Source organism: Apis laboriosa, unplaced genomic scaffold (genome assembly GCF_014066325.1).
Source record: "Apis laboriosa isolate Shangri-la unplaced genomic scaffold, ASM1406632v1 scaffold13_cov153, whole genome shotgun sequence".
NCBI lineage: Eukaryota > Metazoa > Arthropoda > Insecta > Hymenoptera > Apidae > Apis > Apis laboriosa.
Genome location: NW_025221370.1, coordinates 3228333 through 3245264, shown reverse-complemented (window position 1 = coordinate 3245264; position 16932 = coordinate 3228333). Strand labels below are relative to the sequence as shown.

Sequence of the window (16932 nt, the reverse complement as noted above, 5' to 3'; positions counted from 1 at the left end):
GCACTCGGCCAGTTGCATATCATCGAACGAAACCTGTGGACAGTTTTTCACGTGTTCCACGATAATCACGTTGCAACAAAGAAACGAGCGTGAACGAACCGACAAGTGAGCGTTTCCGCGGTTGAAAGATCTTTCTTTTTAATCGGCGAACAACTCTCTCTCTGGCAATGAACTTGCGCCTATCGTGTTAGTGTATTCGCGGCCACGAAACTGGATAGTTCGTCCTGTTGATCGTTTCACCATTGGCATTTTATATCAAGTGTACTTCATTGTTGCACACAAGAGATATTTGAACCGAGATCTTGTCCTCAACAATGTTCTTCAGGTTCTCTATATTCGTGGGTCTGAGTTCCGTGGTAGCAACTATTATCTATCTGACACCTATACCACGTGAGTTTTTTTTTTTTTTTAATATTGTGTTAAATTTGAATATATATTTTTTTAAATTAATAATATTATAAAATTCAATATTATTTTAAATATTCGTTGTTGGAGATTAATGTCGTGAGAGTGGAAAATAATATATTCTGTTTATGAAAATTTTATTCTTGATACGGTGGAAATTTGTGGATTTAATTGTTCTCATAATGAATTCACGAATATTTTTGCGACAGATTTTCAGTGATTTATTAATAAAAATTTCATCAAATCGATTAGGAGAGATTTTTTTCGAAAGGCGAATGAACTCGAATTAAGATCAATATATATCTTTTAGTAATGCGTGAAGATATTTTCATTTCTAAGAATAAAAAATGTAGCAACCGTTAAGCATGCTACATAAACTTAAACTCATATCTACAATTCGTTCATATAATCTCCAATTTATTTCTATATAAATCTAATAATTTTAATTTATATTCCAAATATTTATAAAACTTTAGATATCTTTAGTTATCTTTTTAAAAAATCAAATCTCTAGAGAAAGGAAAACGTGAATCTATAAATTCATATTTATAGATTTTACATGTTATCCTACAAATTTCTAAAAAGTACTTTCGATTTAACGGCTCTAGTTTTTCTTCCAATAGTTAAAAATCTAAATTGATTTATGAACTCTAAAGTTGTTTTTACTTTTCTATTATGACAAATAAAAAATATTTCTACAAAAGTATTTATATATAGGAATATTAAATTTCGAATGTTTCGCGAGAAAGCGCTTCTTACTGTAAAATTTAATGCCATTCTCGAACAAACCGCTTTCTTCCGCTTTTGACACTTTTGACTGGCCCCCTTTTGACACATATTCTTCGTCATTTCGAATTAAATTTGACTCGACTAATCTTTATTCGAAACTGAATCGTTTTTTTTTTTTTTTTTATTTACACGAAATCACGATCCTGTAACGTTTCACTTTCACCCTCGAACAACGGTAACGTCTAAATTAAATTTACGAACGTGTAAATGATAAAAATAAAATTTCACACATATTTCTTTTTTCTTTACAAAATTAAATTTAAAACAATTTTGTTTTCCCACGAATAGATTGATAATCTTTTTTTTGTAAGAAACGGTCGTTTGCACCATTATTTCCTCCCCAAAAACTTGGAAATAATTGCGTTTATCAATTAAAATGAATCACCCTATATACACGGATAAAAACTTGTTCAAGCTGTTCTACTTATTGCTACAATATATCTCAATGCCTACTCAGTCTTGCAAAGTGAAATATAACGCGTAGAAATACTTCGAATTTAATGTTATTTAGAATCGTGAACGTTGTATCTAAAAAGTTACTTGAAAAATTATTCGTCGAATTCTTCGAACGATAAACGAGGTTAACAAAATTTGGAAAGAAGAGAGTTCATTTACTTTTGGATATATTCTCTCCGAACTCTATTCTCTCTATTCTCTTTCACACCAGAAAGGTCACGTGAAAGTCTTCCAATGAATTTCCTTATGTCCATATCGCTATAAATCACTTTCTTCCACATTCATTGCAAGAAATCGCGTTTGTCATCTTTCTTGGAAACAATTACAAACCGAACAATATATCGAATAGGAAACTTGTTCTAACCTCAAAGAAGAAAGTAATTTCGACATTACGTAACACAAGAACGAGATGGAAAGTATATAGGTTCTTTCTTTCTATCTTTCTTCATTAGTCGGTTTTACGATGTAGAAATATCGATGTTGTTGTTCGGTCATGATCGCGGCCACGCGGCCGTAAAAATTCCGTTTAACGGGCGAGATACATTCTACAGATAACGAAAATCGTAACGTTGAAATTAAAAGTTCTGGCGGGCGAAAGAAACTCGGGTAGCGAATAATTAACCACCCCTCTCCGGTGTAAGGTGAAAGCGAATATTGTAACACTGAACGCTTCGAGATCACGTGCGCTTATTCTAATCGTTTGCACGTAGGGTAAAAATGGATAAAAATCATATTTTGGACGGTATTGGTATTATTTTTTGCGCAAGGAAAATGTAATAATTTCGAATATTTCAGAGAATGGAGAAAGTTAGAAAATGAATAAATATATAGTAATTGATAGTTGAGTCTAAGTGGCGCTAATGTCACCGGTAGTTGTAATATTAATTGGATCTTACGCAATGAGAAAATAACAGTTTTCCTTTAAAAATATAATATTTGATTTGACGGAAAGTTAGATTTTTCAAAGGATAAAGGTAAAATCAATAAATTTTCTGGCTGATTACGCATCATCGCATTATCATCCCCAATTTAACATCACTCGTGCATATCGCAGTATTTATCTTCAAAAAAAAAAAGGGGTAATATTCGATTCAATTCACAAATCCGTTTCTATCTCCTGCACGCACAATTGGCAAAAAGTTTTAGTAAATCGCTTAGATATTTTACTGAAAATTAAAGAAAAACATTTTAATTTTTTAACATTACTTAAAATTGCAAAAAATTTTTTTCTAATGAATCTGTTAGAATTAATTGAAATTCCATGTAATTGAGAATAGCTGCAAGTTTTCAACTCGTGTAATTATTTGCAATTATAACAAGTTTCTTGTCAGAATTTTTCTTGTAATCGATAAGAATTAATTAAAAAAAGTAGTAAATGATCCTTGGTGAAATTGAACTCGCGTAAATAACGCGACAGCCAGTAATTCTAGGTATGCATTTCATCGATCTGGCTTTCTAACGTCCTGGAAACGAAACACCTTAGCGACAAGAGATCTTTGCTGCCGGATAGATTTCCGGAAGCACCGCTTAAAAAAAATTCTTTCAAATTTGTCCAGAAGATGGTAGCAAACATTTCATCCAAATATTTACATTTCCTTATCTTCTCGTCGATCATTTATCGCTTGTCAAGCGATAAATATTATAAATAAATTTCTAATTTTTTTCTATAATGGCTAAAAAATTAATCCTCAATTTAATCATGATAGATATACAATCTGTTTGAAGATTGTGATCAGTGATATTATTGGTGCCAATTAGTATTTAAAAAATTTGTAAATCGATATAAATCGAAATAAATTAGTAAAAAGTAGAAAGCCTGTCTCGTAGAAATGGCACTTACAGTAATCGAGTAAAAACAAATAACACCAGCGAAAGCGAAATCGAAATCGAAATCGAAATCGAAATCGAAATTGAAATCTCTTGGACCCGTTTGTAATCGACAGCTCGGTGAAAGAGAAAGAAATGGAGTTACGTGGAATAAGAGAGGGGGGAACAGAGAGAAATAGAGACACGGAGAAAAATATATACATATATGGATTCTTCATATAAATTCAAGATCTTTAAAAAATTATAATCAACTTTAAAAACTCATACTCTCTCTCTCTCTCTCTCTCTCTCTCTCTCTCTCTCTCTCTCTCTCTCTCTCTAATTCTACAACAAATCAAACAATTGGAAAAAAACAGATATGAAGAATTATCCGAGATAATTATAACATATATATAGCGAATATATAAAAAAAAAGAGTCAAAATCAACGGGATAACAAAAGAACGAGACTTATGTGTATCAATAATTAAAAAGCTTAGATACGTTCGTAGTTCAAAATGTACAAGCGAATGAAGCACAAATTGTATGAACGAGACGAAAGGAGAAACGTAAAAGGATCAAGATAAAAAAAAAGAGAGAGAGAAAGAGAGAGAAACACGTAAAAAGAATGGAAGATTGCTTTTACGTACGAGAAGATAGATAATGGTAATTAGTAATGTATATGAGATAAACAGAAAAGAAACGTGATACACGCATATGTATGAGGTAACCGTGCCCACCAGCTCCCTTCGAGCCAACTTTCACTCGCCATTTCGCCGTCTCTGACACATATTCGATATCCAGAGATGGTCGTGGTGAGAGACCAGCGGAGCGAGAGCGAGGTGGGGAGGGGGAGGGCACGCGTGATTTTACCTCAATCGATATTGTCACCGGGATCGCGTGTTGAACGTCTGTCCATTGATGAATCTGGAGATTCGCTTTCGCAACTGGATAAAAAAAACGCGATGGCACGCGAGATAGGAAAGGGAGGGAGGGAGGGAGGGTCAGATAGAGAGGGGAAAAAGGTTACCTCCAAGTTCTGGCAATGAAATTTCGGCCAAAACTATCGCTCGTCAGTCGTTTACGGATACCGCGACAGTAGTAGTTGGCTCCCCAAGTGTTCTCGCTTCGATCGTGTCTAATTGGTACTTATATGCAGTGAAAAATCATCATTATTTATTTGTCTTGTATCGTGGAAATATTTTTCTTTTTCTTTTTCTTTTTCTTTTTTTTTTTTTGATTTCGTTCATCGATTATTATATATTCTTATTTTTCATTCCCGTTATTCATTCTTTTTTCGTCCTTAATAATCTCATCTTCATTCTAGATTTTGCCGAGTTTTTCCAACTCGTTTCGAGCTTTGTTTGAAACGAGGTATCGATTAAACTTATGTGAAATAAGAAAGAAATCTTTGAGTTGAGATCATTTAGAAATTTGTTTTAGAAATTAGATTAGAAAATAACCGGTTAACTTGATAAGGATTGATCCGGTGTTGCCGATTTTTATAACTTTCCTTCACTTCACATTTGAAAATGTGGACGCCGCCATTCGCTCGATACGAATTTGACCGAATGGATCGATTTTTCTGTAGTTTTTCCTCCGTTTCATACACGTGGAGAGAGGGTCGTTACGCAAGTTTTAATCAACACGCGAATATCAAATTTTCTATCGTTCCGTTTGACCGTAAATCATATTTGTTACTTAATGTTACTTAAATAATTTATTATTTAAAAACAGCTTTCATTTAGTTCGTCATAAAAGACTAACTAAACTGAATTTAATATTATGTAACGTGAATCTAATATTATGTATTCAGTTTTACACACGTATGACATAAAACTATTATCACGAAAGTGAAATTAATTCGAATTAATTAATTTTGCGCCGCAACATCTTCGGCAATCAATTATATCAATTATATTTTTATCGATTTATTTTTTATCGAATTATATTCTTATCAATTTATATTTTTTTCCATTTTTGAAGAGGAAGAAGAGGAAACGACGATCGTTTAGTAACCTCCATCAAATTAAAACATTTCAAAATCAGATAAAAATTCTTGACACTAGAATTCCAAGAATTTCTCTAATCTCCACTCCATCTACTATAAGACAAATCTTCAAAACTCTCTGAAGAGTTATTCTCGACAGAAGAAAAATTTTATTACATTTACAAATTTTTTATTACATTCACAAATTACTTCGAAACTTCAGAGAAAGTTCCGAAAACCGAATTAGATCCCTTTTCAAATTATTTCTGATAAAACGAAAAGAAAGAAGAAAAAAAATGGAAAAGAAAGAAAAAAATCAATGACCAGTTTAAAAACAACACGAGGTTGCACGTGAAAAAAAAAAGGCAGAAAGAGAAAGGGAAAGGGAGAGGAAGAGAGTGAGGGCCAGTTCTGGGTAACGAAAATTCTGGAGTGCTCAGTTGTTCACGAGAAAGTGTAACACAGTGTTCACGAGTTCACGTGTGCAGGGTTCAGGTTTGATATGGGATTATCATCATTCATCTTTCCTTATTTACCCGAGAGCAATCTTTTTTTATTCCTATTCAATTTTTTAGAATTTTAAACGAAAATCGTTTCTTCTCTCTCGTTCTTATTTTTTTCTTAAAGTTTTCCTTCGTTATCAATGAAATTTAAAAAAAGAAAAGATAGTCTTGATAGATATAGATTGCTTCATTTTTTTTTTTTTTTTAGTGAAATTTTAGTGTCGGATCGAAGTATAATTAAACAGAAGAAGTTCTCTTCGTTCAATTTCACAAGATAAAAACGAAGGTTGAACACACACGAGTTAAGCTAATCATAATTTTATGATCTGTAATCAGTTGCTGTATAAATGTCATCACTTTCACGAGATCTTCTTACAAGTATTTACTTACGAATATTTCTTTTCTACTCGATATAAATGTTAAAACTTTCTCTTACAAATTCAAATATTATAATCGAGTTCGATTTATCGTGAAAGTTCTCAAGAGCTTTTTGAAAAACGAAAAAAAATTGCATGTAGAGTAGACTGGACACATATAAAACATCAACAAACATAGGAGAAAGTTGATCGTGCATGAAAAAAGAGATTATTATCTATTACATTAGATTTCATTTGTTCTTCCAAATCTTCAGGATCAGAAATTATAAATATATTTTAAGCACAAAGCTTCTTTCGTTCGTTGGAAATTTCATTTCCAATCTTCTCTGAAAAGTAACATTTCCACTCGTCGAAAGTTCATTGAATATATATCAATCTCTCGTGATACAAACGCACGCGTATCTCTCAATGCAAACAAGCGTTACGATCTCTCAATTAATTCGATCGAAATCAATTTAATTACAAGAACGTATATAATAACGCGATAATATTCGATTAAGACGTACTTCTTAAAAAAAAAAAAAAAAAAAAGAAGAAGAAAAAAAAGGAATACACGAGTTCAGAGATGTCGCACGCTAGATTGAATCAAATTACGAAAGAATGTGTCGTACAAAGATTATAAAAATTTTTACGTAATAATGACACGGTTTAATCGCAATACGATTAGATGGCCTTCGTACATCCCCCTCTGAGACATTATTCAACGTCGTTTCGTGTTTGCTCTTATTTCATCCTCCTTAGTTTCAAGGGAAATTCATTAAATTACATCATCTACGACGACGGAAGGAAAAATAGTTTATAAATAATTCCGGTTCAAAGGAAAAAAGAAAAAAAAAAAATGTCTCTCTTTCTCTCCAAGTTGGAAATTTAAAATTATATAGGCTAGGATAATCAAGATGCAAAAGTGTAATAATATTCTTTTTCTGAAATATACAAATTGCACTTTCCACGAATTGTTTCGAAACGCCATTTTTGCGTGTCATGTCGTTTTCACGGCCGAGCGAAAGTTTTTAACATAATTCATCTCGAGATAGATCGATCGATGAATGAAATTAAATAGAATAATATTTGGAAAGAAAAAAGTAATAATATTTGAGAAAAGAAGTAATTCTTTGGAACAAATGTCGTTAACCCTTGATCATCAGCGTATCAAAAGAAGATTATTTCAATCGTTGTTACTTGATATATATATATATACCGTATATATTATATCAACGTGAATAATTGAAAATATTATTCACGCATGTTATCATCATTATCGAGATTGTCTTCAACGGCTCTTCTTTACTTTCCACTCGAAAGATCAAGAGAAATATTTGCTTAACCATTCAAGTACAAGTATTAAACAGTTGAGACTTTCATCTTCGTCCTTTCGCTTTTTTTTTTCTACATACAAGATTCCTTTCACCTAGTTGATATCACAATTCTAGTTGCTAGGTATCGATTTCGACCGGTATCCTTAATACATTTGAGAACACACTTCAGAACAATCCATCTTCCATAATTTTCTCTTTCTTTCGATCCTATATTTCTTTTTTATCATTATTATATCCAACATTTCTAAATTTCTCCTATATATTTAATAGTATAGCAGTAAAAAAACAGCGTTCTTCTAATCGACCGATCTTTCCAATTATTTCCTTTTCTTTCATTCGATATATATATATATATTTTTCATTTATCTTTATTCACTCGACGATTTTCTCTTCTCTATCTAATTTCGATAATTTCACATTTTCATAAAAAAAAAAAAAAAAAAAAAACATCCTCACAATCCACGATATTCCACGATATTCCATTTTCTTTAATTTCACATTTTATTCACGTAATAAAATTTATTTTTATCATCTCGATGCTATTGTTCCAACTGCTGTTTCACAATACAATGGTGGGAAAAAAAAAAAAAAAAAAAAAAAGAACTCGAACAACAATTGCTCAGAGGTCCAAGCAACTGTAGGTTGCTTCTGTGACTTTTTGAGTGGAATAATCGCGGGGAGAATGCAGTCACCTGCTGTTATCGTTGCATAACAAACCGGGTAGACGATGAGAGCCTCGAAGAGCACGGACCTGGCGATGATGATGGCTACCTATGGCCTGCGATTCCTCGTTGTCGTCTTCACGATCGCGGCAGCTGCCACATTTTTGCACGTGAATAATTACAGGCCCAGTAAGTCCGCGTTTCACGCGACTTTCTCTCGTCATTGGACCGGGATAATTATTTTCAATCTTCATTTCTGGATTTGTACAAAAATTTATCAACTAATTTCTTTCTTTCTCTCTCTCTCTCTCTCTTTGCGAATTCTACACAAGTTCGTTTCCTTTTTTCTCTTTTTTTGTTTCGTAGAACAAATATTCCTCTCGTGCGACAGACCATGCCATCACCTGGACTGGCCCATGATTTGTCGAGTGAAACTGACTTTGGAAGTGTTCCAGTCACTTAGCAAGTAAGATTATTTTAATATATATTTTCGTTGAAATAATATCCCCCCTTTTTTTTTATTATTATTTTATCTTGGAATTAAAAACCAATGACTATTTAATAATCATTTTCAAAAAACTTCGTCTTTCGTCCGTTCGATCTCTTTTACGATGGATGGAAGAAAGAAAAATAGAAAGAAAGGGAGAAACAGAGGAAATATTCATCTTTGCATAATCCGATTCACTGACAAAAGAGAATGTTAATTACGTTACGATACGTGGTTTACCTTTACTTATAATATCCACGTAACGATTCTCGCGTTCACTTCTATCGGAATCATCGAGTGGAATAACCAATCCCAATTACGCAATTTCTTAAGCGATGAAACGCGGAAGACTCGACTCGAAAAGCAAGTCAATTCACGAGAGCTATCGTTTCTCAATCGCTCGTTCGCGCTATAATCCCCTGTCATTACGGTCTCCATCTTTTTTCTTTTCTTTTTCTCCTTCTCTCTCCTCCATTGTTTCCAACCTGTGCAGATCGTGCGGCGATTGTCCGAGGAACGAGACCGCGTGTTTGGCCGACCATTGCGTCTCGGCTGATGGACAGAGGCGAGGTATACTGACCGCGAATCGTCAGATGCCTGGGCCCACTATTCAGGTAATTAAGTATCGCCAATAATTTCCATTATTATTCCCACGCAACGTGGGAATGCTTGGATCATTTATTAATTAAATATAATAAATTCTGACAAAGAAGAAACGCTTCATTCCTTCCTTCTATATAAATCTTTTCTTCCAAAAATTTCTCCTTTATTTTTCATTTCCCTTTTTTTCCCTCTTTTTCGATTAAATTCTACGTATCGTAGTAATAACTCGAGGAGTATTCTTATTAAAGATTTTAGACGAACAAGAATCGATTCGAAACGTTTCGATCAGGACACGTGGACAATTGTGTTTGGTGTACAGGTATGCGAAAACGACATCCTCGTGGTGGACGTGATCAACAGGCTTCCAGGTAAAGCCGCCGCGATACATTGGCGGGGTCAGAGCCAGCTCGAGACACCGTACATGGACGGCTCCCCTTTGGTCACTCAATGCCCGATACCGAGTTACACCACTTTCCAATATAAATTCCGCGCCTCCGCCGCTGGAACGCATTTGTGGCACGCTCACGCTGGTAATTAATTATTAAACGCGCTAATAAAGATCGATCGTTTCGAGTTTTTGAAACGATACTTCATCCTTTTTTCTTTTCTTCTTTTCTTTTTTTTCTTTTTACTTCCTACTTTTTCATTATCCCACTCAATTAATCAATTTATTACATTGCTTTCTAGCATGTTAAGAAAAATAATAATAATAATGGCATGTTTAGAAAATAAAATCTCTATTTTATATATATATATATATATATATATTTATAGAAAGTGTAATAAATGATTTTGATAAATGATATTGAGTAATGGGCGACAAACGACTTTCGTTTCACATACATTCATTCATGACATCAGCGCTTACGGAGATAACGATCGATTCACAGTGCATAAATGTTGCGTAAGCGAATCGAGTGGTATAAAAAGAGCGTGCCGCGATTAAGCGGCCCTTTTTCCACAACAATTGCACATTTTTCAATTATTTCGCGATATTATTTCGAAAATTATGGTTAAACACGAACAATTCCAAGAACATGCACGATAGATCGAAATCTTTTTTTCTCTCCTTCGAAATCGATATCGAGTGCGATTTGCAGGGGACGACGTCTCGAATGGCATATTTGGGGCGTTGATAGTGAAGCAAGCGGACATAAGGGATCCTCACAGGGCATTGTACGACGTCGACGACTCGAATCACGTGATTCTGGTGAGCCAATGGCAGCACTCGGGCGAGATCACGTTCACGGACGGCCACGCGAAACCAGCCATCCTTTTGGTGAACGGACGGGGACGTCAGCCGAATGGGCCCAGGGTTCCTCTGACCAAGTTCACCGTGCTCCCTGGCCGACGTCACAGATTCCGGTTGGCCAACGCCGGTGGCGCTGGATCCTGCCCAATAACTATCCTCGTCGATGCTCACCCCCTTCTTCTGATCGGCCTTGACGGCCAGCCGGTCGAACCACGTCAAGTCGCATCGATCACTTTGGCCAAAGGTAATCTTGCTCCTCGCCTCGGAATATCTCGTTGAATTTTCGAGATTTCGATCAACGGCAATATAATCGAATAATGATCGAAAGGAATTGGAATTTTCTGCTAACACTTGATTCGAAATTAATCCTACAAGTATCGATAATAATAATTATAGATCGATCGAGAATCTTGAATCTTTATCGATTTTTATTACATCGATTATAATCCACGAGTTTAATAAATTTAAAAGAGTTAAAAAAGAGAAGAAGCAAATACATTTTAGAAATAGACATTAATTGCCGCTGACAAGATCAACAAGAAGGTCTACAAAATAAATAATTAATTGCAGGGGAGAGAGCGGATTTCGTTCTGAAAGCGAATAAACGGATAGCTTCCTACTGGATCAACATACACACGTCGAAAGAATGCGGAACGAGTTCCATAAATGGGGCTGCAATATTGAACTACAAGGGAAGCTCAACGGAGGACCCGTTGCCCACGGCGGAACCCGTCCAACAGCCGGAAGCCGAGGAATCGAACGATCTAGTCGCGATGACGACAAACCCGGCGGACAAATGTGGAAATCCCGAGAGTCTGTGCGTGATGGAAGTGCACTCGTTGAGGAAGATGCCATCCGACTTGGGGAAACAGAAAACAGACGTCACCGTTCGTTTGCCCATTAATTACAAGCTTCAAACGAACGACATCGTAGGTGAGCGACCAACCATTCCTTCGTTTTCGACGAAATTTTCGACCTACGCTTTCTCCTTTCCAATTTTTATATACTTTATATTTCACTTTGAAAAGAATAATAATTGAAGGAATCATCATCCTTAATCGGTTTTAAACTGTTTATTCATAGAGCAGATCTTGAAATCTCGTTAATTTCTTCAAGTTTTCAAATTATCCATTTCTGGCTCTTTCATCTCTCTTCAAAATGGCAGACAAAGAAGAAAAAAAGAATACCGCCTTCGAAATGTCACGTTACGATGCACGTTACAAGACAGTTGATTAACTTCTCTCTACTTCTCGAAAGACGTTCCACCAAACCAGTCGTATCTAAGTTTTCTTTAGAACGAATTAGAGAGTTTCACGAATCAGTGTTGATTAAACACCTCGTCAAAATGGAGAGCGGGAAATTACGCAGCGCGCGGAGGAAAAAATCGACGAGCACCATCGAAAACTTCGCGAAGCTTATTAACGTCCGACCTTGCTCATCCCATTTCACTTTCAATACGTGTCAGACACAGCGAAAGAAAGCGTCTCGATGATTTATATGGCTTCGAGCATGTAATTTCCATAACATGTAAACGAGTCTGTTCCAACGGAAATTAGAATGGCAGGCACCTTCTTCTCCTCCTTATTAGCATCCTCACCTCTTCGTTTCTTATACATACTCGTTAATACTTTTCAATCGTAGCTATTTCTCTCTCTCTCCCTCTCTCTGAGAGAATCATTATTTTCGGTCCAGGAGATCTGTTTACAGAGAGAAATATATTACAGTGAAGATTTTTTGAAACTTGGCCGATATATTTCGATTTCAGGAAACGGGGTCGAGACGAGAGTTCTGAACGTGAACAACGCCACGTTCACGTATCCTTCGTCACCCTTGCTGTCGCAGGGTGGAGACGTCTCCGGCGAGACTATGTGCTATTCCACCCCCGACGAGGACGACGCTCGCGTCGAGAACAACGAAACTGCATCGTTGTCGTCGCGACGCTGTCGCCACAGCGATGCCACCGCCTCCAACGTTTGCGAATGCGTCCATGTGAGGTATATACCGCTCGGAGCCACGGTCGAGATCATTCTCCTCGATCAAGGTAAACCAAAAACTTTCCACAATTTTCGTTCCATCTTCGCAAACGCGAGTTTTATTAATTATTTTATTAATTAAGTTTTATTAATTAATTAATGGAATAATAAATTTTACGGATTAATTATTCGTATCATAGTAAGGACTCGCCAATTTTTGTATCATATTAGATATTTTTTTCCAAAGCGTTCGCGATTGGATTTTATTACGTACGATACGATACGAAAGGTTTCCATCGTTTCGCACCGGTAGCATTTCTACGAGAAAAAAAAAAAAAANAAAAAAAAAAAAAAAAAAAAGAAAAAAAGAAAAAAACATCGTAGAAATAGTCGTAGAGATAGTCATCGATTAGCAGATAGATCGTCTTAGAATCGCCTTTCAGAGGAGATACCTCATATGTGTACCATAGTGGGGCTTCCCTCGTGATGAAACAAAACGAGAGATAATATTTCCAATAGAAATTCGTTCGTCGGCCGTTTGTTATCGACAGAGGACCATCCAGAGGATCAATTTCTTTCTCGTGCAATTTTGTTCGCGGACAAATTCCACGACTTTTTAAAGACTCGGATTTTTCTTCTTCTTCTTCTTCTTCTTTATCGAACGATATCGAGTAATTGTTTAATCACACAGAGAGAATTATAAATTCTCGTGGAGGGATAGGGGCGAAAATCCTTGGAAAATTCATTCCCTCGTTTCATTCCGATAAAGAAAGGACGCGTGTGATACGAAAGTAAATCGAAGGTGGTAAGAATCGTTTTGCAAGGATGAAAGATAGAGTAGGATTTATACTTGGCTGGAACGTAGTAATAGTAGTAGTAGTAGTAGCCTTGAGTTAGAAGAACCTTGATCTATATTCCTGTTGGCTGCTGGAAATATTGATCGCGAGTTCATCTCCGACAATTGCTTCTTCTCCGTTGTTCCGTCTCCTCTCAGAAATTGGAAAAGAAACGTTTCCAACGTTGTAACCAACATTTATACTCTCCTTTCGAAATTATAAAAGCAACACGAAACTCGATAAAATTTCTTGCAATTACAAATCTTCCCCCTCTTCCTCTCGTTCCCAAGAATCTTCGGATACCTCGAACCGTCTCTCAGAAAAGTTTCCTCAGAAATTCTCATTTCTAGATTTCACAGGCAGGTGTTGCAGGTGTCGAGGGTGGAACGCGACTTATTGTAATAATCAAGAAGACGCTCTTAAAACTTCTACCTCTTTAAAGGTAGAATCAAGTATGAATTTAATATCGTTCTTCTTCTTCTTTCCCCCCCTCCCCTTTCCAATGTTGGAGTGCAGGTGGCCTCGACGATCTGGTGTACCATCTGCACGGATACACGTTCTACGTGGTCGGGGCCCGAAAATTCGGACGCAGCGTGTCTCTGAAGGAATTGAAGAGCATGGACGACAAGGGGCAATTGTTCTCTAGGAATCTCGACTGCACGGTTGCTAAGGATACCGTGGTCGTGCCGAAATTTGGCGCGGTTGCTCTCAGATTTAAGGCGAACAACCCAGGTCAGTAAAACGAATCACAAGGGGGGGGAAAAAAAAAAAAATCTTGGAGATTATTAAATATATAATAACTTCGTTCCCGAGCAAATTCTTGAAAATTTTTAAAGTAAAAGTAAACGATTTCGTTCGTTCGAAGAAACGTTCGAAGGGTTGTTAAAGAGAGGAAATTTGAATTCAAAAGGTTATTGGATGTTGCGGGACGAGCACGCGGCCGAATGGACACGTGGATTGGACGTGATTCTCCAAGTTGGGGAAACGAGCGACATGGTGCCGGCTCCGGAAGATTTCCCCAAGTGTGGATCCTTCGTAGGGCCGGAATACTTTCTCATATAACGTTTCTCGTAAGGATCGCGTACACCGTGTACATAGTTGTAAATAAATACGGACAGACTGAAAGTGTGCACTCGAAAATATATTTCGTTTCTTTTTTTCTTCCTTTCTTTCTTTCTCATAATTAAGCTACTTAACTATGTTTTCATTATTGTATAAATATCTACGAGAATTTCTGTATCTATATATATATATATATAATAAATATTATCTTAAACTTTATTTCGAACCCTTTTATTCCTCTCCCCCTAATGTTTTCATTATTATATTTGTTAATTCGTGGACCGAGAAAATCTCTACGAACACCAATAATATCAGATCTTGGAGGATTCCAGTGGACGACGTCCGTCGAATATCCTTCGAATAGCTCGAAACTCGAGATCGAAAACAGTGGAGGGTCGACAACGCGGTTCATTTCGTTCGCGACTTCACGTTCCCGGCTCCTCGATATAATTCTAACCATCTTATCCGCTTTTAACTCGATGCAGTGGTGAAAACGAATCAATCGGGCTGGTGGCACAGCCTTGCACCGTGATGTCCTGTTTGACCGCCCTCGATTCGCAGATCGTCACCCTCCTGTCCGTCCCCCACGAGATCCTCTTCCTCCAGCACAAGGTGTTTCGAGAGTATGCCAAGATAGCGGTCGGCCCCGATTTCATCCACACCTTGCCTTCCCTCCTCATCCTCGTTTCGATGGCGATCGTCCTCTGGAGGAGTCCACCCTCCTACAACGGCCTCGCCCAAATAACGGGCCCCATCATGTACAAGAGCCTTCAGGTATCCTTCCCATTCTCCTTTCGAGAAATGAGGTCGTTCGGGCTAACCCTTCGGGGGTTATTCCACGTTTTTTCGTTTCAAGCTGTTGGTCAGCTGGGTCGTCGTTATCGCCATTCTCTGGTTCTGGCTCATGTGGCAGAGGCTCATCTATTGCTGCGTCTGGACCTCCTGGAGTTACGTGAGTTATATCTCTATCGCCGCTGATATTTTTAAACACAGTTGCGTTGATTTCGTTTTCAAACTGCCAAAGTGAGCGTCCTTTTATCCAGAAAAAAAAAGGAAAATATATCGTATAATTTTGACAACGTACATTTCTTAATCCCTGTGATGATAATCCAAATTTTACTCTTTTTCAATAAAAGTGTATCGATATATTTATTTATCGATAAATAACGACGAAATACGAATCCTTTCTGTTTTTCAAATATTATTTTTCCGAAAAGAAAAAGGAAAATTGATTATTCCATTATCGGATTATTCGGATGCACAGCAATCCGAATACAGAGACGTCTCTTATCAATGGTGGCAACAAGTTTGGTCCTCGTACTATCCACCCCCGCTAGAGCCACCCGTCATGTCGGCCGGTTTCATCAGCTGGCTGATCTCGATGTCGATCGCTGTCACGGTTCTAGGCTGCGCTGTTTCCGCCAATCGAGTGTGGAACTTCGCGACGGAATTGGCGATCGGCATAAAAGACGCTATAACAACGGTGAAATTTTACGCCAACTCTTACCTCAAAAGGTTCGTTTCTTTTTTTATTTTTCACGAACACACATTTATGGCTTCGAATTAAGAGAAATTCATATTCTCCTTTAAAAACCTGTTGCAGAAAAATAAGCCACATCCTACACCAATTATGGCTGCAAGGCGAGCCTATAGCGATAGCGAGCAAGAAGAGCAACGTGCCGAACGACAGCGAGGCAAGCTCCATATGCGACGAGTGCCGATCCGAGATCTCCACAGACGCGATAATCAACGATCATCGAAGGGAGATACTTCCCGTTTCGTATGGAACGAACTGGATGCCGAAGCCAAATTTCTCCGGGTACAAAGAGCCGATCAAGAAAGTGTCGATGAAGTCTCTCCACACGGTGGCCGTGGTGAACGATATCCAAGACTCGGACGATCTGTCGCCGCGCCACTCGAGATACAAGCGCGGTTGCCACACGGTCATACCCAACAACTCGAGCGACCAGTCGAGCGGATGTTGAGAGACGCGCCACTGACGTGATCGGACGACAACAGCGCTCTTTTTACCCAATAATAAATGGACACGTTACGTTAGTAGATTTTCCACTCGGGAAATTTTGAATCGGTCCAATTGTTTCCGGGGCGAGCATCGAACACCGATTTCTAAAAACTAGAAAATATTTTTTCAATAGCCGAGAGTAAGCGGGAGGACGTTGGGGAAAAAATTGAAAGGATCGAGTTCCTCGATCGTAATTGGCAAAAATATAAATAATCCCAAGGATGGATCGTTAGAGCGTTAGAGCAACGTGTCCGAGTCTTTTAAAAGTATTGCGTACTCTACTCTTATATTTTGTCCACGAGGAAACTTGGATGAAGGGGATCTCGAAGGATCTCGAGAGGAAATTAATCACTTAGGGATTGAGACGATCTCGATTCGGGACGAATTTGGGAC

At 37.2% G+C, this 16932-nt stretch overlaps 1 protein-coding gene across 3 annotated transcripts; it reads left to right on the top strand.

The window, feature by feature from the left end:
* The first annotated feature begins 35 nt into the window (after window positions 1-35).
* LOC122720976 (laccase-4-like) lies at window positions 36-14735 on the top strand. Of its 3 annotated transcripts, XM_043948136.1 has the most exons (10): window positions 4575-4600; window positions 8243-8492; window positions 8670-8769; window positions 9284-9404; window positions 9713-9923; window positions 10494-10889; window positions 11216-11578; window positions 12411-12686; window positions 13971-14186; window positions 14365-14735. In XM_043948136.1, the coding sequence occupies exons 2-10, from the start codon at window positions 8369-8371 to the stop codon at window positions 14514-14516; spliced, it is 1959 nt and encodes a 652-aa protein (XP_043804071.1). In that variant the 5' UTR covers window positions 4575-4600; window positions 8243-8368; the 3' UTR covers window positions 14517-14735. The 3 variants fall into 3 exon arrangements, with proteins under 3 accessions (XP_043804073.1, XP_043804071.1, XP_043804070.1); XM_043948138.1 differs by lacking the exons at window positions 4575-4600; window positions 8243-8492 and adding an exon at window positions 36-390; XM_043948135.1 differs by lacking the exon at window positions 4575-4600 and having other exon boundaries at window positions 7545-8492.
* Window positions 14736-16932: the final 2197 nt, after the last annotated feature.

Excerpts from the sequence above, each read along its gene's own strand:
- LOC122720976 (XM_043948136.1), top strand. The coding sequence starts at position 8,369 with ATGAGAGCCTCGAAGAGCACGGACCTGGCGATGATGATGGCTACCTAT. Across the intron at positions 8,493-8,669 it reads CGTGAATAATTACAGGCCCA|AACAAATATTCCTCTCGTGC; the intron begins GTAAGTCCGCGT and ends TTTGTTTCGTAG. Across the intron at positions 9,924-10,493 it reads TTTGTGGCACGCTCACGCTG|GGGACGACGTCTCGAATGGC; the intron begins GTAATTAATTAT and ends TGCGATTTGCAG.